At 59.1% G+C, this 23,135-nt stretch overlaps 3 protein-coding genes across 7 annotated transcripts; all 3 read right to left on the reverse strand.

Moving 5' to 3' along the window:
• Nucleotides 1-301: 301 nt before the first annotated feature.
• Nucleotides 302-4,120, reverse strand: FGF21 (fibroblast growth factor 21). 3 transcript variants are annotated; one of them, XM_090048445.1, is made up of 4 exons: nt 3,366-4,120; nt 1,675-3,252; nt 1,084-1,187; nt 302-894 (listed from the first exon to the last, which is right to left on the reverse strand). In XM_090048445.1, exons 2-4 carry the CDS (start codon nt 1,913-1,915, stop codon nt 595-597), a joined length of 645 nt encoding a protein of 214 aa, XP_089904571.1. In that variant the 5' UTR covers nt 1,916-3,252; nt 3,366-4,120; the 3' UTR covers nt 302-594. The 3 variants fall into 3 exon arrangements, with proteins under 3 accessions (XP_089904571.1, XP_089904569.1, XP_089904568.1); XM_090048443.1 differs by having other exon boundaries at nt 1,675-3,255; XM_090048442.1 differs by having other exon boundaries at nt 1,675-4,120.
• A 1,283-nt stretch (nt 4,121-5,403) lies between these two features.
• Nucleotides 5,404-13,935, reverse strand: LOC149863807 (branched-chain-amino-acid aminotransferase, cytosolic-like). Of its 2 annotated transcripts, XM_090048301.1 has the most exons (11): nt 13,852-13,935; nt 11,097-11,171; nt 10,658-10,858; nt 10,465-10,575; nt 10,056-10,175; nt 9,113-9,276; nt 8,509-8,651; nt 7,944-8,029; nt 7,399-7,539; nt 7,085-7,159; nt 5,404-6,766 (listed from the first exon to the last, which is right to left on the reverse strand). In XM_090048301.1, the coding sequence occupies exons 1-11, from the start codon at nt 13,897-13,899 to the stop codon at nt 6,728-6,730; spliced, it is 1,203 nt and encodes a 400-aa protein (XP_089904427.1). In that variant the 5' UTR covers nt 13,900-13,935; the 3' UTR covers nt 5,404-6,727. The 2 variants fall into 2 exon arrangements, with proteins under 2 accessions (XP_089904427.1, XP_089904428.1); XM_090048302.1 differs by lacking the exon at nt 10,658-10,858 and having other exon boundaries at nt 10,465-10,599; nt 13,852-13,934.
• Nucleotides 13,936-15,399: 1,464 nt separating this feature from the next.
• HSD17B14 (hydroxysteroid 17-beta dehydrogenase 14) lies at nt 15,400-22,369 on the reverse strand. 2 transcript variants are annotated; one of them, XM_090048304.1, is made up of 9 exons: nt 22,228-22,369; nt 21,105-21,149; nt 20,747-20,847; nt 20,442-20,508; nt 18,493-18,584; nt 18,240-18,344; nt 17,802-17,869; nt 17,495-17,591; nt 15,400-16,591 (listed from the first exon to the last, which is right to left on the reverse strand). In XM_090048304.1, exons 1-9 carry the CDS (start codon nt 22,313-22,315, stop codon nt 16,442-16,444), a joined length of 813 nt encoding a protein of 270 aa, XP_089904430.1. In that variant the 5' UTR covers nt 22,316-22,369; the 3' UTR covers nt 15,400-16,441. The 2 variants fall into 2 exon arrangements, with proteins under 2 accessions (XP_089904430.1, XP_089904431.1); XM_090048305.1 differs by lacking the exon at nt 21,105-21,149.
• Nucleotides 22,370-23,135: the final 766 nt, after the last annotated feature.

A 23,135-nucleotide genomic window follows, 5' to 3' on the forward strand; every position in this document is an offset into this window, starting at 1 on the left:
GGAGCTGGGGATGAGTGTGCCTGGGGGGAGAGCCACACAGCAGGGTAGGGTGAGAGGTGCACCATGCTGTGGGGAGCAGGGCAAGGGCACAAGGGGGCGACATGGAGCAGGGAGCCCACCACCCCTCAGCCTGGGGTCTGTACAGCACCTGGCATGGTGGGGGCCAGCCCCCATAAACCCACCATCCCAGGCCCTCTTTCCCCCATTAACCACCCCCGATGCCCACTCCAGTATCAGCTCCAACCCTTCACACCCCAACAAGGTCCACAGGACACAGCAGTTGAGCTCAGCCCTCTTTATTCACTCCAGGCGGCTGGCGCAGCCACACCATAAATACCAAGAACCCCCCACACAATAAATAAACCCAGTGGGTAATAAATAGTCTCTTAAATACATAGAAAAGAAAAGGATGAGGATGAAATGCCACAAAACCTCCCATTCCCCTCCAGAGTCTGGAGTGGCTCCTGGAGGGGTGCAGGGAATCTGTTCCAGGGCTGGGAGACAACCCAGGTGTCCGGCTCCCAGCCTCCCTGCTCTGCGCCATCACACGCTGCCCCCTCTCCAAGCAGCAACAGAACCCAGGCGTCCCGGCTCTCAGATGATGTAGCTGGGACTCAACACCTCAGGGGTCCGGCCCAGGATTCCCAGGGGGTCGGCAGAGTCCGCATCCACACCGGGCTGGGAGAAGGGGTACTCCAGGAGCACAGGTTCGGCGGGGATGTGGCTGACCAAGGGCAGCCACTGCATGAGTGGGGCGCCTGGGCGCCCTGTCCCTGGCAAGGCCCCGGAGGGTGTCAGGCTGAGGGGCCGGTTGTGGCGCTCCGAGATGTACAGATTGTAGCCGTCGCTCAGCACCTTCTCCCGGAAGTTACAGGCCTCAGTGGAGTACGAGCCCTGTGTGGGGAGGAAAGGGGGACATGAGCAGTGGTGTCACATGCTGAGCCCCTCCTGGAGCGAAGGGAGAACTCCGGTATCCTGGCTCCCGGCTCCTCTCTCTGGACTCTAACCCACCAGGCCCTACTCGCCTCCCAGAGCTGGGGGAGCATCCAAGAGCCCAGTGATGGCAAGTCCTGCCACACTCACCACTCCATAGAGCCGCCCCCGGACATCCATGCACAGGAACTGCAGGGATTTTGCCGCCTGGATCCGGACCACCCCCGGCTTCACCGCCTTGATCTCCATCAGACCTGCCACGGCCCCACACCATCAGCCACAGAACCCAGGCATCTGGGACCCTGCCCTGCACCCTCCTCCCCCAAGCCACCCCACAACACCCCACTCCCCTCTCAGAGCTGGGGGGTGGAACCCAGGCATCCGGGCTCCCAGCTCCACCCTGCTCTACCCCACCAGCCCTCACTCCCCTCCCAGGACTAGAAGAGAACCCAGGAGTCCTGGCTCCCAGATCCCCCTGCTCTAACCACCCCGGCCACGCTCCCAGCCCCAAAGCTGGGATGGAACCCAGGTCTCTGAGCTCCCAGCCCCACCAGACCCCAACACTCCTCCCAAAGCCAGAGAAGAACCCAGGTGTCTTGGCTCCCAGATCCCCACCCCCCACTGTAGCCCACCAGATCCCCCCACTCCCATCCAAGGACCACAACAGAAAGCAAGCATCATGGATCCAAGCTCCCCCCTCCCCCATCCTGGAGCCCAGGTGTCCGGGTGGTGGGCACTTACTGTATGCGCTCTGCTGAGGCACTCCCCGCACACGGCCGTCGGGCAGGATCTCCAGGTGCAGCTGCGTGTGCTCGTTGGCCGTGTACAGGTGCCGAAGACGCACCTGCCCATCGAGGGCTAATAGGGGGCTGGAGTCACGCAGTGGGGAGCCTAGAGCAGGGCCAGGGGAGCTGGCCCCCCAGAGCAGCACACCTGCCAGCAACCAGCACGGCCCGGACACACGAGGCCATGGTCCCGCCATGGCCAGGAGCACAGGGAGCAGCAGCAGGATGGAACCCAGGTGTCCTGGCTCCCAGGCCCCCCTGATCTAACTACTCGACTCTACTCTCTATACCTGGAAAGAAAACCTAGGTGCCCCCCACCCCCACCCCCGCCACTCTAACCACTGGACTCTATTCCCCTCCTGCACCTGGGGAGAGAACCCAGGCGTCCCGCTGTCAGCTGCAGGTAGCAGTGATGGGGTGGAGGGTTCCCAGCAGGGTAGAGAACACAGCTCTGTCCACACTCCTTCACTCGTACTTCCTCTCTCCTGCCTTTCCTGTGTCCCAGGCCTGGTCTTATACCCCTGAGGCCCCCCCCACCCCCACCCACAACCCACATGCTCCCGTCTAGCTCCTGTTTTGGCAGAGAAAGGCAAATGATGCAACTGTAGGAAGGGGGGGAGAAGGGGAAGGAAAGGGAGGGGGGGCTCCAGCCAGTTCCACCCAGCCCAGCCACTGCACCTGTCTAACCCGATATGTATCTGGCCAGCCTTGTGCCCCCCAACAACCCCCCCGAGCCCCCTGCCACCACCCAGCATGCCACCCAGCTCTTTGTATCCATACAGCTTTCCCCATCCATCCAGCCAGACCTTGATTCATCCACCCCATCCATCCATCCTACCCACACCCCACTGTGTCCATCTACCCCTCCATCCACCCACTAGCTCTATGCATCCATCCATTCCTTGCCTCCCTCCCTCCATCCAACATACTCCTCCATTCACCTATCTATCCCACCCTCCCTCCATCCCCATACACTCTTCTATTCCTCAGACCCCCCCCCCCACACACACACACACACCCTCCATCCATCCATCTAGGGATTCTCTGCCTCATAGCCTGGGGTCACATGGGCTCCAAGCATGAAAAGAGAAGGTGGAGTCTGGGGGTTTGAAGCAGGGGGCTGGGAGCCCGGACACCTGGGTTCCCTCCCAGCTCTGGGAGAAGAGAGGGGCTTGGTGGATTAGAGAAGGGAGCTGGGAGCTAGCCAGTGAGTTCTGGTGAATTAGGATGGGGTGGGGAGAGCTGGGAGCTAGGACGCCTGAGTTCTCTCCTCGCTCCCCACCCCAGTGTAACCTGGCCTCCTACCAACAAACCCGTCACAGATCTAAATATTTGGCTTTGCCACATGGCTGGGCCAGGCTGGGCCAAGGGGGACAAAGGTTGTGCAGGAAGCAGGGTGGGGTGGGGGGAAGGGGTCTGTGACTTTCCTTACCCACTTTCCACAGGCACCTCCGGACCCCAGCTCCCCTCCCCTCCAGTAAGCGGCATAGGTGCTGGCTTGGCCCTGATGCCAGATACCCCCGGTGCCACCCACCTGCTGTGGGAAAGGGCCTAGTCACCCCCTGCCAGCCAGTGCCCAGCTGAGGGCACCTGAGTATAGACATGACCTTGGTCCCCAATAACCAGCCAAGGACAAAAATACCTCACCTGAGATAGGAAGAGGGGTTTAGCTTCCCAGGAAGTCCACTGGAAGGCACCCAGCTCCAGCGTGATCTAAGCAACCTAGCCATTGGCACAATGAGGTCACCCCTGGATTCGTAACTGGGCTCTGGCAAATGCCCATCCACCCTGCCCCCTACACCAGGGTCCAGAGTCCCCACCCCAGCACCCAGAGCCCGGGAGGGGAAGTGCCTTTTCCCTAGCACTTCATCCCATAGGAATGTGCTGTATCAGGCCAGAGATGCAGTTGCCTCTGGGGCGAAGCTGCATGCAGGACTCTTCCCTCAGCAAGAGGCTGCTCAGACCAGGGTAGTTATTATAGGGATCCTCGCCCAGCACTGACATGCAGCCACCTCTGGGGTTGGGAGCTGTTCAGACAGGACCCCTGCTTGCCTGGTGTTGAGATGTGGCTGCTTCTGGGATGGGATGTGGGAGAATTGCAGGTTTGGGGAGACAGATCTAAGCAGCGTGGGGCTGTTTACACAGGGACCCCCCGCTCATCCAGTGCTGAAAATGTGGCTGCCTCTGGGGTGGGGGCCTAAAGGGCACCATATAACACCCCCCCACTTGCCTAGCAGCAAAATGCACCTGCCTCTGGGGTGTGCACACTGGGGAGCCAATTATACAGGGGACCCCTGGCCCAGCACCAAGATGCAGCCACCTCTGGGGTGGGTCATGGAGGGGGGCTGCCTATACCTGCCTCCCTGGGGAAATGCAGACACCTCTGGGGTGAGAACGGTTCATCCAGCTTGCGTGGCCTGCTGGATCCTACCCACTCGCACGGATCACGAGGGAGCCTCCCTCTATGACGAAAGCACCCCCACACTTCCGTCCCTCCCTCGCCCCCCCGTACATGCCCCCCACCCAGGCAGCTCCAACGTCCGGCGGGCGGGGGTGGCTGATGGATAGCCTGGGTCTTACAGGTCTAAATATTTATCCTGCTTCCTGGCTGCCAGCTCATGTGATCAGGAGGGGTGGGGGAACCCCCCAGAAAGACCCCAAAGCCCTCTACCCCCCCCCCCACCAAACCTGAGAGGCACAGGGGGGCACTTCCTCAGAGGAGACAGGGAGAGATGGGAGGATTCTGGGGGGAGGAGACAGAAATGGGAGTGGGTGGCGAGGACAAGAGTTTTAGGGGTGTGAGTTGGGGGGTGCCTGGAGGTGGGGGGCACTGGAATGCCAGGAGGGTGTGGGGACAAAACCAGGAGCTGTGTGGAAAACAGAGGGGAAGAATAAATGAAGGAGCAGGGGCAAGGCTGGTGGAAGTGGGGGAATGGGAAAGCAGGAGGAAGGGAAGGTGAAAGTGGAGAGATGAGGGTAGTGGGGTGAGGGGGCATCACACCCACTGGCCCCCATGAGGGCAAAGAACCCTGCCCCATCTCCAGCCATAGGACCAGCCACTGCCCTAGCCCCAGATCTGCCCCCACCCCCCATGTGTCCGGCTGTGTCTGCTTCCCAGCAGGGCTTACAGTCACATTAATGAGATTTCCCCCCCCACCAAAGCTCATGACGTGGGTCCGGATGCCATGGAACCAACGTCAGCCTGTTCTGCCCTGGTCAGTGCCTACGTGGCCTAACTCATCCCCCTGCAGCACCAGGCATGATGGGGGAGAGAGGGACAGGCAGGGGTTGAGTGATGAAAGAAATGGAGCTCCCCTCCAGCCCCCACAGCTGTCCCCCCACATCCCAGACTGCCACCCCTGTCCCATGACCTGCCCCCAGTGCTACCAGCTGCCCCCAGCCCTCCCCCAGCTCAGCCCTTGCCTCTTCAGCCTGTGGACTGGACCGTGGGGGGTCTGTACAGCACCTGGTGCAGCAGGTGCCTGACCTCTGTCCATGGGCAGGGGTCTACACAGCATACCTAAGCCCTGATCCTGGTTCGGAGGGCACTGTACAGCTTTACAGAGACCCCAATCTCAGTGCGGAGCTGGGCAGTGACCAGCATAATGAAGGACCCCCAAACTTTGGTCATGTTAACCCCCACATCCCCCTCCCCACATGCACACACATGGATTCAGGACCAGGCTTCAGCCAATGACATTCTATTTAATACAAAAGAAGCTTTAACCACTGAGCAACTTTGCTGTTACCACTGGAGGGGGCAGGGCAGTGGGGGAAACGGGCCCAGATTGGGATTCATGTCCCCCAGCTTCATAATTGCGCAGGGGGAGCTCCTGAAACACCTTGTAGCCAACTGCCACCCCCCAAGGCAAACAATCTCTCCCACAATGCACTGCTCCCAGGAGCAAAAGTGTGGGGCAGGGTATAAATTACCCAGAAGGCATTACAACTGTTAGCCAGCTGCAGAGATGAGTGGTTTCCCAGGATGCACTGCACCAGTTGGGCTCTAAGCCGGGGGGAAAATAGGAAAGTGGACCAAGGCACGGCCATGACATGGCAGCAGCAGATGGCCCTCCCAGCCCTTCCCACAATGCACTGCTGCAGGAGCATGCCGAGAATATCGTTACCCAGAAGGCCTTATACTTCTAATTGTTCCTTGAGCTCCTGCCCTCCCCGGGGCCAGTCTGTCTCAGACACCTCTGCCCTGGGAGCAAAGCATTCTTGGATGCGCTACCCAGAAGGCATTGCAGCAATTCAGGGAGCCTCTCCCTGCCTGCCCCTGGGGTGCCACATGCTCTCCCAGAATGCCACACTTCTGGCAGCAAGGCACATGGGGCAGTTTCCCAGAAAGCATTGCACCCGTGAGCAGGGTCCTCCTGTTGGGATGTGGGAACCTCCCAACATATATTGTGAGGCAGATTACCCAGAATGCACTGCAACCCTCCACCACTGAACTGATATTCCCCAGAAGGCATTGCGACAGCTCAAAGCCTGCCGCAGCCAAGGGCACTGGTGTCTCCCAGAACGCACTGCAGGACAGATTACCCAGAAAACATTGCTAATGGCAACAGCAGGGAGCCATTAAACCCACAGGGAGTGTGTGTTGGGGAAGAGGGGTCTATATATATATATTTTGCACTTTAAAAAGAGGAGGGGGGCACACTGTCTCGGGGTCCAGCTGGACACAGACAGATGGGCAGATGTCCCCACTCTGAAATCCCAAGCAGGGGGGATCTTTGGGTTCCTGGATCTTTTGGGGTATAGGTCCAGTTAGGGGAGTACCTGCTGGGGGGAGTGACACCAAGGCAAGGGATAGTCCAGGGAGGCGTTTGGTAGATACCTGGGGAGATGAAGGCTCCAGACCCAGAGAGATGGGACTGGGGAAGAATTAAAGCCATAGCCACAACCCACCTCACCCCCGGTTGTGGGGGTGGGAGGGGTCTGTCGGAGCAAGAGAGGATCTGGAGTGAAGGAGTCAGGGCCAAGGGGCAGGCAAGATCCGTCCCAGGTCATACAGGGTGCACCCAGTCACTGGACACACGGCCGTACTGTAAGGACAGACAAACAGACAGAGGGTGGGGCGGCATGAGAAAGAGCCAGCAGCCAGACTGGCCCCTAACCACCCATTTCAACCTGCCTGAGCTGTATCTGGGTCTGTGCTGCCCCCTGGTGGTGATGGGGGAAAAGACAGCAGCAGTGACCGCTGACCCCCAGGACCAATGCACAGCCCCCATGGTCCCTAACCCACCAGCAGTGACCTCCAGCCCCATATAATCCTCCCCACAGGGTCATGCCCTACATGTGTCCACCCCCCAGCCCTGGCTCAGCATAGCCAGCAACCCCCACCCCTGGAAGGTGGTTCTCACCTGGATATCAGTCAGCTCCTTCAGGAAACGCTTGGCCACATCTGGGCCATTCTCCATAGTGGGGATGTGGTAGCTCTGGAAGGCGGGATAGGAATCAGTGGGCTCAGCTTAGTCCCCTGCTCCCAAGTCCCACTTCCACCATCCCCCAGACCCGCAATCCCATACCACACACCCGCTTCCCTCCAGCCCATGCCTCCAACTCCCACCCCCTTTTCATCCTGGCCCCTCCCACCCCCCAGATCCAACCCTCCTCTGTCCCTCATAGGCCCCACACCAAAAACCTCTCCCTTAGTCCTTCCTGTCAGCTGCCTCACCTGGCCCTGGTAGAGGATGTGGTTGATAGGGCAGACGACACAGGCCGTGCCCGACCCAAACACCTCCTTGACCCGATTCTCATGGAGCCCCTTAAGCAAGTCAGCCATGGTGAAGATCCGCTCCGAGACCTTAAACTCGCCCTGGGGACAGCACCAAGGTTAGGGGAGACTCAGCAGCCCTCTTGGAACCAGGGCACAGACCCAGGGCATAGCTGGCACCAGACTGGGCAGATGGTTAAGGACGGAGGGTGGCACCCCTGGGGCCAAGGGAGAGGCCTCTTTGATGGCAGTGAAGCTGGGGAGGGGTGAGAGTAGGGGTGAACTGGGCAGGAAGTCCTTGGCATCTGCCAGGGAGAGCTGCTGGGAGTGTGGGGAGGGCAACAGGAGTTCCCCACTGTTGGTGGGAGTCACACCAATGACCAGATTCAGGCATGGGAGGGGCCAGAGCAGGGGAATAAGCCCTGCCCCTGCATAGGACATGGGCGGGATCAAGACAGGCCCTGCTCACCCGCTCATGCCCCAGCCCCTCCCCACCCCCCACTCACCCACTTGCGCCCCAAGTCCAGCAGGCTCTGGCGAATTACTCCTGGGAGAATGATGCCATTCAGTGGGGGGGTCACCAGCTCCAGATCTGGAAGGGGAAGGGACCAGTCAGCCCAGACAGCATCCCCCTCCCTGGGCCCCAGAGCAGCTGCTTCTGGGGTTGCATGAACTGGGGGACTGGTTACACAGGACTCACAAATCTGGCACCAAGATGCAGCTGCCTCTCAGGTGGGGTTGTGACCACCCAGGCAGCTGCTTCACCCAGGAGGGAGGCTCCAGAACAACCTCCCAGGGAGAGGCTGAAGGAGGAGAAATGAAGTCCTGTGACCCCAGGTCCAGCCAAGACATTGGGGTTCCCTCCCCAGCTCTGGAGTGGGCAGGAAGCATCATGCTGCAGGAATCTACTCCCCAACCAATGCCAGCACTGCAGTACTGTGACCATCGCTGACCACTCATGGGGAGGGCTGGGGCTGCTATAGCTTGGGTCTCCCAGCCATGCCATGATTGGCTGTGACCCTGCTTAGCAGAAGAGTCAAGACCCCCACCAGGGGCTAGGGGAGTCCTCACCTCCATGCTCATCAGTCCAGTACATGAAGATGTTCATGGTGCCCACCTCGGTCACCTGGTGGTCATCTCCATAGAGCCACAGGACCTGCTGGCAGCCCTTCTTGGCAGCCTCGTTCTGGACATAAATGGTAGGGCCGTAGTTCCTGGGCAAGGGGAGAGATGGGGCAGGGCCATTTGGATAACCATGGGCAGTGCCAGCCTGGGTGACAGACATCAGCTCCCTCCAGTGCCAGGATGGAGAGACAGGGTATGGACAAGGCTATGTGGGGCAGCCTGGGGAGACAGGGCAGGGGTGGGCATCACTAGCACCAGGGGGGAGAGTATGATATGGGGACGGAGTGGTACCCCTGCCCAGTCCCAGGCTGGGGGGGTAAGGGGCAGAGCGAGCCCACACACACCAGGCAGGGGAGACAGGCATGGATGGACTGAGAACAGTGCCAGGCTGTCTAGCAGATACAGTCTGGGGTGGGGGGCAGAGAGGTGGGGTAGAGCACGTCATGGGCTGCTGATACAGTGTCCCCTCCTCTGGCACTGAGATGCAGTGACTTCTGGGTGGGGAATGCTGGGGGCAGGAGAGAGGTGGGGTGGTGCTCCTGGTACTCACCCGCCCACCTTGCAGTCCCCGACACCGCCCATCCAGGCACGGACGAAGCGGGGGTCGGCCAGCAGCGAAACGGGGCTGAAGTTTCCTGTGGGGAAGTAGGGCCCAACCGGCCCCAGGATGACGAACAGGAGGGCATAGCTAGACTTGCTCACCCCCAGGGACGGCTGTGGGGAGGGAGGGCATGGTAAATGCAGTATTAACCACCTGAGCACTGTCCCCGTTTCATGGGCTCAGCCACCCCGGAACCCAAGCAGGAGGGGGAAGATTTTACAAGTTGACTTTCACAGTGGAGGGGGAGCGAATTTTGGGGGACAGCACAAAGTGAGGGGCAGGGAATCCAAACTGATTTGGGGAAGGTGATTTCAGGGGGATCCCAGCTGGACATGGTCAAGATCCCAAGGGACAGGGCAGGTGAGAGGGGTACAGACTGGAGGCTCAATTTCAGGGCACATGGAATTCAGAGGGAATCTCAAAGGGAATGAGATTTAGGAGAAAGCAAAGGGGAGCTAGGAAAGGAGATCCAGATTAGCAAGTACAGGGTGCACAGAGAGGACCCAGGCTAGGAGTACAGAAGAGAGCAGGGGACACAGGGACCCATCACCTGGTGCTAGATGCAGCCACCTCTGGGGTGGGGGCTGTTTATACAGGAACCCTGGATTTGGGGAGCAGAAGGTAGCGAGATCCAGGCTGGGGACTGAGCTGTTAAGGTACGTGGGGCTCAGGATGATCCAGGCTGGGGGGGGGGTTGAGATGTGGGGGTACAGGAGAATGGGGTTCAGAATCTAGAGCAGAGGGCAGGGAGATCCCAGTCAGCGGGCACAGATTTGGGGCGCAGGGAGGGAGAAGAGGGGGATCCAGGTTAGAGACAAAACTGGACTCCTTCCTCCCAAACCCATCTGTAGTCCACCCCTTATCTTCCCCCTCAGGGTTGGGGCTCAGGCACCTCAGTCCCAATGAAGGTAGGCCGAATGTACAGGCTGGCGCTGTCAGAGCGGGGCACCCAGTCCTGGTCGATGGAGATGAGCTGGCAAATGCACTCTAGCAACTCAGCCTGATCAAAGGCCTGGTGGGGAGAAGGGCATGACTGAGACATACCCAACTGCAGACCCCTCCCAAGGCAGGGCAAGACCCCAAGAGTCTGGGCTCCCAGCCCCATATGCTGCTGTAACCCCACTGAGTGGGGAAAGAACCCAGGAGTCCCAGCTCAAGCCCTCCAGACCTCACTCTGGTCCCCCAGCTGGGAGAGCCCAGCCATCCTGGCGCCCAGCTCCATAAATCACAGTAACCCACCAGAGCCCACTGAGGTGGCAGAGCACAGAGGTGTCTGCCCCACATCCCCACCAGGTACTCACAGGTAAGCAGGCCCTCACGGCTGACCGGTGCATGCGCTCCATGTTCAGTGTGGGCCGGAAGAGGCGGATACGCTGGTCAGGCCCCCGAAAAGCCTTCATGCCCTCAAACAGCTGGGACAGGACACAAGCGGTCAGCTGGGAAGAGTTGGCCAGATGAGAACCTAGCACCAGGATGTGACTGGGGGAGGCTCACCTCCACAGAGTAGTGCAGAGCAGAGGAGGCTGGGTGCAGGGTGAGGTTCTGGAAGGGCTTGATGTGAGGTCTGCCCCAGCCCCTGTCCTGGCTCCACTCCACCGTCAGCATGTGGTCCGTGAAGTTTTTACCAAACACCAGAGCCCCAGGGTCCGGCTGGGGCTTCAGGTGTTGGCTCAGCTCCACGTGGAGGTCGGAGGCCTGGTGGAGAACCCAGAAGTCCTGGCTCCCAGCTGGCAGCCACACCCACCCCTTGGTGGAGCGGGTAGAGACCCCAGGAGTCCAGGTTCACAGTTCCTCTGCTCTAACCCACCAGACCCTGCTCCCCTTGCAGCACTGGGATAGAACCCAGGAGGCCTGGTACCAGCCCCCTGCTCTGCCTCATCAGACCTTGCTCCCCTGCCCAAGCTAGGAGAACCCAGGTGTCCGGGGGTCTCACCTTAAAGATGCTGCTGAAGGGTCTCTGGGATCCAAGCAGGGCTGTGAGGGCAGCACAAACCCGTCCTGGCAGCACCTGGGGGAGACAAGCAGATGGGGGGGCAGGGATGGGGGGGCATAGCCTCTTGTCACAGCACCCTAGGGCTCCGCCCCTAGAGCTCCCCACCTCCTCAAAGCACAGCGCCCCCTAGTGCCCCTCGATGGGCACAGTTCAGGCCTGATCCCATCAAAGCAAACAGACTGGTTAATATGTAACCCCCAGCCCCAGGGCAGGGGCCACAGTCCAGAGCCAGGGCTGCTGGGAGCCTGTGAGGGGGCTTCCCAAGATGCTCTGGGGCCAGGGCAGAGTCCAGGCAGCTGAGCAGGGAGACTAGGAGCCCTGACACCTGGGTTCTGCCTGCAGCACTGGGAGGTGAGTGTTGGGAACTGGGGGCCCAGATGCCTGGGTGCTGCTCACAGCGCTGGGTATAGAGTGGGCTCTGGTGGGTTAGAGCTGGGGGGGCTGGGAGCCCAGACACCTGGGGTCTACCCCACTGTGGGAGGGGAGCAGGGCCTGGCATTAGGGCAGGGGTGGGAGCCCAGACCCCTGGGTTCTCTCCTTGGCCAGGGGCCCTGGCTCATTGCTATTCCCACCACTCGCCTGCACACAAAGGGCTCTGTTGGGGATGCAGGAGGAGGTGCCTGCCTGGTGTGGGAACTACCCTCCCCCCCACCCCTGGTCTGGACTTTGCCTGGGCTGGCCCAGGGCTCGCAGAGCTGCAGGGACTTGAGGGCCACGCAGCAGCCAGACATGCACGGAGCAAAGTGGGACTCAGCCCCCTGCCAAAAATGCCTGCCAGATACCTGGGTCTATGGTAAGCTCTTTGCCCATGGTCCCAGATGACTGGGTTCCTGGGGCCACCCATTTCCCCTCCTTTGGGTTCATCCCCTCACTGGGGATCATGGCAAATGGCTTTCTGTTCCCAAACACCTGGGTTCATGATCTGTTCTCTCACCTCCATCCCTCCCCTGGGTTGAAAGGGAAGTTTCTTTCCCACCCTGGACACCTGGGTTCCCAGTCTGACTCCCAAATCCCTGTTGGACCTGTGCCCCCCTGCCCCAGACACCTGGGTTCCTTCCTCCCCACCCCCTCCCCAAGTCACAGCAGGTTTCCCCTCGCACTTGAACATGGATCCATAGTGGAGCACTGCCCTCACTCATCTCCCACCATTAGGCCATTTGTGAAACTTGGTCATAGCAGGAGACTACATGGTGTAGGGGCTGGAGATCAGGACCAGGACACCTGGGTCCCAAGGAAAGGGGGGGTAGCAGTTTAATTTCCAGGCAAGAAATAAGAAGAAAGTGGAGTGAAAAAGGTTTGAAAGTATATCAGAGTGAGGCTTAAGAGTCTGAACACCTGGGTACTCTCCCAGCTCTAGGAGGGGAGCAGGTCTATGAGGTGTCAAGCAAGGTGCTGGGATACAACCCAGGTGTCCGGGCTCCCAGCCCTTCACTCTTCACCAGGGATGGGCAATTATTTTGAGCAGAGGGCCACTTACTGAGTTTTGGGAAGCCATCAAGGGCCTCATGACCAGCAGCTGGGGGCAGATAAATATTAGTTTTCTAAATTTTTTAGGGGCCCCACAGACCAGATAGAATGGCCTGGTGGGCCACATTTTGCCCACCTCTACTCTATACCCTCCAGACTGTTCCCCTCCCAGAACCCAGGCATCTGGGATCCCAGCTCTGGGAGGTGAAGGGAGGGGGTCGGGGGGTGTTGAGCAAGGTGCTGGGAGCCCAGACACCTGGGTTGTATCCCTGGTCTGGGAAAGGAGCCAGCCTGAGAGGTTAAAGCAGGAGGATCTGGGAGCCTGGATTCTCTCCCAGTGCTGGGAGGAGAGTGAGTCTGGGGGGCTTAGAGCAGGTGGCAGGGCTAGGAGCCTGGACTCCTGGGTTCACTCCCAGCTGTGGGCAGGGACTGGGCTCCTCCTCAGTCAGAGCAAGGGCAGGCAGGACACCTGGCTGTAATCCAGCTCCAGGAGGGGAAGGGCTCACAAGTGCCAGGGCCTGAAATGAATCCACTGGAAACCACGAGCAGCCACTAAGAGCCAGGGAGCACTAAAGGCCCCACACCCAGCACCAGGGGCAAGCGCTGGGTGAGGACCCAGGGCCCAAGGCAGGGTACAGCCCAGCTTGCTGAGCAGCCCTTCCCCTGGCAGCCAGTGCTTAGCCTGGGACCCCTCCTGCCCCCCAGGTCCCCTGCCCTGTGCCTGTCATATCATACACGACACAAGCCTCTGCTGTTAGTGGCCCTGCCAAGAGGAGTGAAGGGCACTGGGGGGGGCGCAGGGGCTGCGAGTCGGGAGTGAGGGGCACCGGCAGGGCATAGGGTGCCCCTCACTCCCGACCCGCAGCCCCTGCCCCACCAGCCCTGGTGCAACGTGCCCAGGACACCTTCCCCACAGGAGCCCGCCTGTCCCAGCGATGCCCCACGGCCCGGGGCGGCCCAGCCTCAGCCTCAGCCTGTCCCCCCCGGACCTCCCCTGGGCCCCACGGCCCCCGCCCCGGGAGGCTCCCGCCGCTCCGCTCCTTCCGCCCCGCAGGGCCCCGGCTCCCCCGGGACAGGTGCGGAGCAGGATCTGATGCGGGCGCAGGTGAGCACGGCGGGGCACGGGGCGGGAGTGCGTGGCTCCGGGCGGGGGGGTTAGAGATACAGCCCGAGCCCGGGCGGTGCCGGTGCCGGTGCCCTCGCTCCCGGCCAGACCGCCCGCACTCACCCCGAGGCGAGCACGGGCCCAGGTCCCCAGCACCGCCGCTGCTGCCATGGCCGGTGTCACCGCCAAATACCCCCTACCCCCCCGCGCTGCCACGGCCTAGCCACGCCCCCTCCCTGTCGCCCAATGAGGACCCGCCCCCGCGCGGGTCCCCGCCAATGGCAGAGGGCGTCTGCCGCGGGCGTCTGCCCCCTCCTAGCCTCCCCCAATAACGGGCGCCCAAAGGAGCCGCGGCCCCCCCCTCGTGGCTCCGCCCCCAGCCTGGCTCCGCCCCGAGCGGCCCCCTCCTCCAACGGAGGGCAGGGCAGGAGAGGACCCTACCCCCGATAGTATTTTCCTGATGGGAGGGGGGCGTGGGGGAGCCTGGCCAATTAGATCATCCCGTCGCTCCTACGCCCACCCCAGCAACCAATGGGAGCCGAGGACTGGCACCCCCTTCCCTCCCGCCAAGCATGGGGTACGGCCTACCCCCACCCCAGCAGCTGCAGCCTGGTGGGGGGGGGCACTGCTTTGGTGGAAGCCCGCAGCTCCCCCCCCCCCACTCCCCCATAAGGCTTGGGCAGAGACAAGCGGCTCTCGTGGGGGGGGGCGGCCGTGCCTTCCCCACCCCGAGCAGCATCCATCCCTCGGGCAGCCCCACGCCCAGGTGCACCGAGCCCACCGCGTGCCTGCTAATTGCTCCCTGGGCTCCATTTCCAGCCCTTAATCACCGCTCCTGGAGCACTAAGGGGAGCGTAATTGAGCTCATTGATTTCTGGAGCAGCCCTCGGCCTCGCTAGCAGCGGGAAGAGCTGCCTGGGGTGGGATTAGCCTGCTCCGTGCTGGGGCTGGCCGGACAGGAGACCCATCCCCTGGCCTCCGGGGTAAGGTGCTGCCACAGGCTCCAATGAAAGCTAGTCAGAAACCCGCAGTAAGAGCTGAGCTGCTCCCCCTTTCCAGGGGTGCTGGTTGCAGGACACAGGCAGACAGGGTTTTTTGGGTAGAGGTGATCTCTTTTATTAGACCAACTAAATAGTTGGAAAAATTGCTCTTTGCAAGCTTTCTGGCACAAATGCCCTTCTTCAGGTGTTCAGACTCGCTCTGCCTGAAGAAGGGTGTTTGTGCCCAAAAGCTTGCAAAGAACAATTTGTCCAACTCTCTAGTTGTTCTAATAGAAGAGGTCCCATCTACCCAAAGAACCTGGTCTGCTTTACACCCTTTCAAGTGCTGACTCTGTAGCTGGTCGGCTCTTTTTTGCAGCTGCTGCAGTGTGATCCTTGCTTTGCATGTGGAGCCCATCTACAATTATTGTGCAATTCACCAGTGAATGGCATTATATATGGAATGTGTAGCAGAGACCTCAGAGCCAGCTGCCTCTAGGGGACAGCGCGGCCTGGGCCTACGGCAGGGGGGACGGGACACAAGGAGCTGTTTATAGAGACCGGCCCTGTCCCAGGACATAGCTGCCCCTGGAGTAGAACCTGCTCCATGGGGGCTGTTCCAGAGGATACACTCTTGGCTGGGAGAAGATAGCCCCCCTCCAGGTACCCAATAAAACTTAGATCACAAGACTGACTGGCAGATCATCTTTATTGAGTAGCTGGCATGCGTGGTAGGGGGTGCTGCCCCCTGACCCCCCTGGAGGACCCCTGCCCCTCTATGCCTGGCACCAAGACAGCCAGATTCGCTCTCTGGCACCTTGAGGACAGTCAAAGGCACTTGGGGTTTTGCTGATCTGGGTTCACAGCCAGTTCCAACCTCCCCAGGACATCCAGGAGGCAAAGGCACAGGGGAAGACACCTGCTTACCCCCTCTCAAAAAACCTCACCACAGAGAAGAGCTATTGCATGTGGGTGCGTATAGGCAGCTGTGGAGGTAGAAGTCCATTTGTCACCTGAATAGGACCTCCTGACCAAGCATGGGGTGCCCTGTGCCAAGCAGTAGTCCCTGGACAGAGACTTGGGTGCCCCCTGCCTGCCCCAGACTCAGCACAGGCACCCTTGAATAAAATTGGCATGCCCTGCCTAGGCAGAGCAGAACCCCCACCCTCTGCTTGAGATGGATGCCCCCATCTATGCAGGCTATAATACATGCCACCCTCCAGGCACTGCTCATTAAAGCAGGCCAAAGCTGGGGAAACTGAGGCCAGAGGCCCAGACTTGCCCCCCCACCATCCCCTACTGTCTCTCTCCACAGGACCCTGATCATCTTATTCCCTTGGCATGGTCCCTTCCTGTTGAATAGAGTGTTAAAGCAACTGGGGGGTGGGGAGGGTAGCAGTGGGTTTTGTGCAGATAAAGTGAGCCAGGATGCCTGGGTTCTCCTAACCTTGGGAGGGGAACGGGGTCTGGTGTGGGAAAAGCAGGGTGGGCTCAGAGTCAGGACACCTGAGTTCTCCCTCCAGCAGTGGGAAGGAGTGGGGAATGGTAGATTAGAGCTGGGAGCCAAGACACCTGGGTTCTCCCCCAGCTCTGGGAGGAAGCAGGGTCTGGAGGAGGGGGCATGCGCAGCAGGTAGAACCAATTCACCGTGGAGCATTCATTTGAAATCACCAGGTCAGGGCCCAAAGGGGGAAACTGAGGCATGCCCCCTCCACCTCCCTGACCCACAGCTCCTAGGAGGCGGTGGGCAGGCTCTTGGGGGCATAGCCCAGCTCTGCACCACCACTCAGCAGCAGGTCGATGCCAGTGCAGAAGGTGGCATCAGCAGCCAGGTACAGCACGGCCCTGGCACACTCCTCGGGCGTGCCCATGCGAGCCAGGAGCTAGGGAAGGTAGAGGAGCACACATCACACTGCAGTCTGCACCCCCCTGAAAGCTGGGTGCCCCATGGGCTGCTGGAATAGTCTGAGCCCCACCAGTGCCCTACCCTAGAACCCCCAAACCACAGATCCTGGCCCTTACAGGAACCCTAGAACTAGGATCCCTGGCTCCCACTTGGAACCCCCAAATAGAGGCTTTGTCATCCCCCAAACCCAGGGGTCTGGCAACCACATGCACCCTAGAACCACTCCAGCCCCAAATTGGGACATCCTGGAGTCCCCTGAACCTCCAAACTACAGATCCTGGCTCTTCCCAGGCCCCCATAATGGAGGCAGCTTAGCCCCACTCTGACCTCCCCCACAAATACAGGCCCTGATGCCCTCCCCGCCCCTCCAAAACACCCAGAGACAGAGCACCAATTTCTCCTAGAACCACTCTGGCCCCCAACACTGGGATGACCTGCCCCCCACTCTCCCAGGTCCCCTTTCCAGAGCTGGGAAAGAACCCAGGTGACCTGGCTTCCAGCCCTCACCACTATCCCACCAGACCTTACTCCCTTCTCTGAGTTGAGAGAAAACCCAGGTGTCCATCCCAAACAACAGATCCTGGCTCCTTCCAGACTCTGGGAAAGGCAGGGCCCCCCTCTCTGTACCCTAACATACAGCAGCATCTCACTAGCCACCAAGCCATGGAGGGCGTGGGGCCCCTCTGAAACCCCAAACCAGCCTCCCCCCATAAAACACATCTCCATAGCCCCCCAAAGAGCTCCATCAAGAGCCCCCAACCCCTTGCCCCCAGATCCCCCAAGCTTCTCCCCTGAAAAGCCCCTCTTTCCAGTAAGTCCCAGCATCTAGTCTAGGGGGAACCCCACAATTAAGCCCCCCCCTGCCACTTCTCCCACTTGCCTGGGCTTCCTTGCCAGCTTGGATCGCAGCCTCAGGATTGGATGTCTGCCTGGCAAGCTCTGCCCACATCGGGGTCCAAATGTTCCCAGGAGAGATGCTAGTGGGGTGGGGAGGGCATGGACACAACATTTCAGTGCCCTCCGTGGAGGAATCTACTCCCTCCTCTAGGTGCTGTGACAGCAACAGTGCTATGAACTTCCCCCCAGCAATGTCCCCAGCCTAAGATTCCCCTGGTGCTGTGAGCTTCCCCCAGCTGGGGTCTCCCTCAGTGTTGTGAGCTTTCCCCTCAGTAGTGCCCCAGTAGTACCTGTTCACCCTCACGCCATATCTGCTCTCATCAATAGCCATAGCTTTGGTCATTGCGGTCACTGCACCCTGTGGACAGAAAGAGTTGGGGGCTCTGGGCAGATGTATGAGTGCAGGGAAGGGGCACTTTGTCCTCATCTGGCCTCAGGGTTGGGGGATATTCTGGAATACACCCAGGCTCAAAAGTCTTTGATCAACATGTGTTAAAGCAGAGAACTGGGATGCCTGGGTTCTATCCCAGCTCTGGGAAGCAAGTAGGGGCTGGTGAGTTACAGCAGGGGGGCTGCGAGCCAGGACACCTGGGTTCTACCCCAGCTCTCAGAGGGGAGTGGGCTCTAGTGAGTTAGAGCTGGGAGAAGCTGGGAGCCAGGACACCTGGTTTCTCCCCCAGCTCACTGACGAGTGGGGCTAGTGCATTCTAACTGGGTTCAGGTTGTACCTTTGTGGCAACATATGGAACAGCCTGTCTCTGCCCAAAGACGCCAACGAGGCTGGAGATGTTGATGATGTTTCCCCGAGTCTTCCGAAGGTGAGGCAGGGTGAACTGCACAGGAAGGATAAATACAGCCACCTCTGGGATGAAGCACACTGGGGGACTGATTATTCAGGGACCCCCCTTGCCCAGTGCCAAAATGCTACCTCTGGGGTAGGATAGGGTGCCTCTGGGGTGGGGGCATGGAGGTTTTCCTCACCTTTGCCATCAAGAAATAGCCAATGAGGTTGATCTCGAGGAGCTCCCGAAACTTCTGGGGGCTGATGTCATCAATTTCTTGCTCAGGTGGATCTGGGGAAGGGGCAGGGGGGTAGCATTAGAGAGAACCAAGTCAAGTGACTTCTCCCCTTTCTCCTGAGTACATCTCACCTCCCAGAACCACCAGTCCCCACCACAGAAACATATGACACACCCAGAAGCCGCCCCCCATTGTAGCAGGTCTGACTTAAAACCTGCCTCACTCCAGTTCCTCGCTGTCTTCTCACATTATTTCACCTGCTACGCCTCGATGTATATAGACTGGGAGGCTAACCTGAATCCTGGAGTAATCCTGGCTGCCTTCCATCAACCCAAGCAGACTCTCAGTCCTACTGGCACTCTTTGGACCCCTCTCTCTACCACCCAATTATTCTATGCCCAGTTGGCCCTCTCTGTGCCTTGCAGGTACCACCCATGGCCCTCCTGACCCTTTCCATGCCCCATAGCACTAAAAAGCCCCAAGGCCATTAATCATAACCTCCAGCCTCCCCCACAACCAAACCATGTCTCATGGGTATCAGGCATCATCCATTAGTACCTCCAGCCCATCATACCTTTCTGTTGAGGCCTTGGACTTTACGACCCTGGCTGTCACCGGCAGCCCCTGCACATTTGTTTGGGCCTGGCTTCTAGGTCTCAGCCTCCCGGACGCAGCCCCAGCCCTCTTACCCTCAGCCCCTGCCTGGAGCCTAACCTTGGCCTTCTTAGTCTAAGCCCCTGCCCAAAGTCCAGCCTTGGCTCTCTCAGCCCCAACTCCAGTCCCTGCCTGCCAGTGTGCTTGCAGTTGTCCCCCTGCTTTGATTCCTGCTCCACCCAAACTTCAAAACCATCCATCTGGGAGATGCAGCAGCATTTCTGTTCAGGCAGCACTGAGGGAATTGACTGACTTCATGGTTTATTGTCATCTCCCTGATTCCTGCTAATCTCCCCACTTTACAAATGTTAAGAACCTTCCATCCTTTTTAATGGTCCTGATGTTCCACCATTCAAACTATACTTTTTCCTGCAGGTTTGCTCACTGTTTGCTATTTCTGGTGACATCTTTTTTCTCTTTCACATTCCTATAGACTCTTTTTTAGCTTTAGCTAAACCCCTTAACTCAGGTGTGGTCATAATAACTCAGGTATAAACATGACTGACAGTGAGGTATTGGAGGCACCATCAAGACACTCAAGAAGGCTAGATTTTGTTTTATCAATCTGAATAAGACATACATTCAGCTCTAGTGATTACAGGATCCATGACACAATGTCTTTGGACTATTTTGACTATTTTTTGCCAACATATTGTGCCTTTTTTAAAAAACTTTAGATAGAATTTAGCAAATCTGTGTGTATTCCAACAGTGATATTTGTTTGTGTTTGATCTCAGACTGAATAATAAAGTGCTAGTCCCCTAGCATATTAGTAAAGCTTCTAGTTTTGCTCTAACTGGAAAAAGATGTGTTGTGTTTCATGTGATGTCCCATGCTATCTGCAATCCCTTTTCAATGTCCTAGATCTGCCCATGACTGCCTGAGTCCTGGCCTCAGCCCCAGCCCCCTCGAAACCATGTGTCCCAGGCACCCTGCTGCCACAGCCTCCTATCCACCCCTACAGCCACAACCAAATGCTCTGGTCTTTACCAGCCTACAATAACTCCACTGAGGCAGATCCAACAGGTGCCCTGGTAGACTTGCACCCCCTTTTGATTCCTGTTCCACCAAAAGTTTAAAGCCAACTGCCTGGGAGGAGCAGCATGTTTACTCTGCTACACCCCCCCACCTCTGGGGATCCCGCTAATGTGTGACACACACCCCCAGCAGGGGGAGCTCCCTAATACAGCATCTGCCCCCCCTACCCCATGTCAGGGTCCCTCCAAAGATCCCCTGGCACTGTCAGGGTGACTCACGCTGCCCAGCATTGTTCACAAGACAGTCCAGGTGCCCAAAGCGCTGCAGGGTTGTGGATACCAGGGCCTGGGGGAGGGGAGCAGGGAGGGGAGTCAGAGGGAGAGAGCCAGGGGTATAGGGAATCAGGAGAGGACAGTAGGGATTTTGGGGGGTTCAGGGCAGATTGGGAGGGACAGGCCTTATCAGACCCAGCCTCAAGTGCCTACCATCTTGCGGTGCTGCATGATGAGCAAGGCGGCTTGATACCCCTATTGCTTTCTCTTTAAAGACCTCTCCCCCACTCCTCCCCAAGCCCCAGACCCACCTGGATATCCTGTTCACTGGTGACATCACAGGGCCAGAAGAAGGGCTTCCCAAGGCCCCCTGACTCCTTTAGTGCCTGCTCCAGTGCCTCCCCCACCTCCTCTGCAAGTGAAAAGGGAGGAGGGGTGGAGAGAAACAGCTGGGGAGGGGATAGCATTAGATACTGGGGGGATGGGAGATCCCAAGGGGAAAGGGCCATCCATAAATACCAGGCAGGGACAGATCTGGAGGGCCAGAACTGTAGGACCCTGTCCCCAGTCCCAATCACCCCAGCCCTGGGATGCAAGGTGAAGCCTCCCTCCACTTAAGCCCCATGGGGAAGGGGAGATAAAGACAAGAGGTGGGGTGGCAGGGTTCACCTTCAGCTTTTGGGGCACAGAAGACTACGTGAGCTCCCTGGTGGACTGTGCGGGTGGAGGGGGGAGTTGTGGAGTTGCAAGGGGGCAAAGTAAGACGACAAGGTTAGCGTGAGATTGGCTAGTGCTACACACTTCCTCCTACAGTGCAGGCAGAGGCACCATCCCTCCCTTCAGTGCTGCGAGTTTCCTCCTAGCAGTGCCCCCCACATCCCCCCAGGCAGGGATGGGTCTCCGCTGCCCCCTGCTGAGTAGCTCCCTGCACTATACATGTCTCATAGAAATGGAAGCGCCAAGATTTGGGGTTGGGGGGGAGGGGCTAACACAGCCTCTTCACCCCCAGCTCAGCCCCATGACAGAAAGCTGGGGTGGGCATCAGGGTCCCTCCTGACAGGAGCTGTTAGCAGTGGAGGGCACAGGGACGGGCCAAGCCCAGGGCTGGATAACAAAGGCAGGGGACAGAGGTGGGGTACACTGTAGGCTTCACCCCCACACACTCATATCTCTGGCCTCTTCCCCCCTCCCCACCTCCAAGTCAGTGACCTGCTGGATGGACAGTCACGGGACAGACAAAGTCCAGCTGGGTCCAAGCCTCTGCCCTGCCTCAAAGTCCTCTCCCCACCCAGCCCCCAATCCCAGCCTTGCAGACCCCCCACTATGTCTGCCACCCCATGCCTCAGGCCCCAACCCCTCCATGGTCAGACATGGCAACCCCATCCTCCCTGCTCCCCCATGCCACCCCTTGACCTCCCAATCCCAGCCCCACTACAACCCACTAGACCCCTGCCCCAGCCCAGAGCCCCCCTCAGCATCACCCCAAGGACTCCCTGCTCCTCGACCCCCACCTCCCCAGCTCCCCCACAGAGGCCCCGCAATAGCCCTGACTCCAGCTCCCTCCAGCCCCCACACCTAATACCCCCAATCCCACTCATCCCCAAGCCCACTGCACCCAGTCCCTGCCCCACCCCATCCCAGCCCCTCAGACCCAGTGCACCCTGATCCCAGCTCCCCCAGCCACCCCACACGCAATACCTCCCCAGTCCCACTCGCCCCCAAACCCACTGCACCCCAGTCCCTGCTCTACCCATCCCAGCCCCAGTGCACGGAGACCCCTGTCTCCCCTCACCAAACTCCCTGACGATGGCTTCCCCGATGCCCCTCGTGCCTCCCGTCACTAGGGCAACCTTGCCCGGGTAGCGCAGCCCCGAAGCCATGGCTAGGCTAGGCCAGGCCAGGCCAGCCCCAGCTGATCACGGGTTCCCCCTGGGCGCGGGCCAGGAAGAAAGAGGAGAGACAGATGCACCCTGGGAAATATAGTCTCTTGATTTGGGGGGGGTTGGAATGGGCATCCCCCGCCAAGGGGCAGGACTACAGGGCTGGATTAACACATAGACAAACTAGGTACATGCCTAGGGCGCTAAGTGAAGAAGAGACCCAGTTGGGCTTGTTTTACCTATTATAATTATTGAGTGAAAAAAAGGAATATACAAATTTTATCTTCAGCTGGTTTCCCTAAAGTCCACTAAAGGGTTAATCTGGCCCTGCACCACTGGGGTCCATCACATGTAATACCCAGGAAGCAGGGGCAGCAGCGGTGCTGGTTGCCTGTGTTCTGCTAGGGGTTTCCCAGGCTTCTGGGCTTTACTGATTGCCCCTTTCCCCAGCTTTCTGCTACACGTGCTAAGGTGTTTTTAACCTCCGTCCAAGGCATTGGGTGTTGGCTGCTTAGGGATTCGGATTGGGCTGTGCCAATACTCCTGCTGAGACCAAAACTAGCGCTTTCACCCCATGGTGATGCATTTTGTTGCTACACAGCCCTGCTTCCAGCAAAGGGAGTGGGAGGAATGCAACTGGCCTGGGGGATGGGGAGGGGGATGAACCCCTTGATTGCTGGGCTGGTTCTTATAGGGGGTGGAATTGGACTCAGAGAGATGCAGACTTAGGTTTCACTTGGATATCAGGAAAAACCTCTTAACTGCTAGAGCAGTGAGGCTGTGGACTAGACAGCTTAGGGGAGCTGTGTGCTGTCCATCA

Source organism: Crocodylus siamensis, chromosome 5 (genome assembly GCF_052110815.1).
Source record: "Crocodylus siamensis isolate JL-2025a chromosome 5, ASM5211081v1, whole genome shotgun sequence".
NCBI lineage: Eukaryota > Metazoa > Chordata > Crocodylia > Crocodylidae > Crocodylus > Crocodylus siamensis.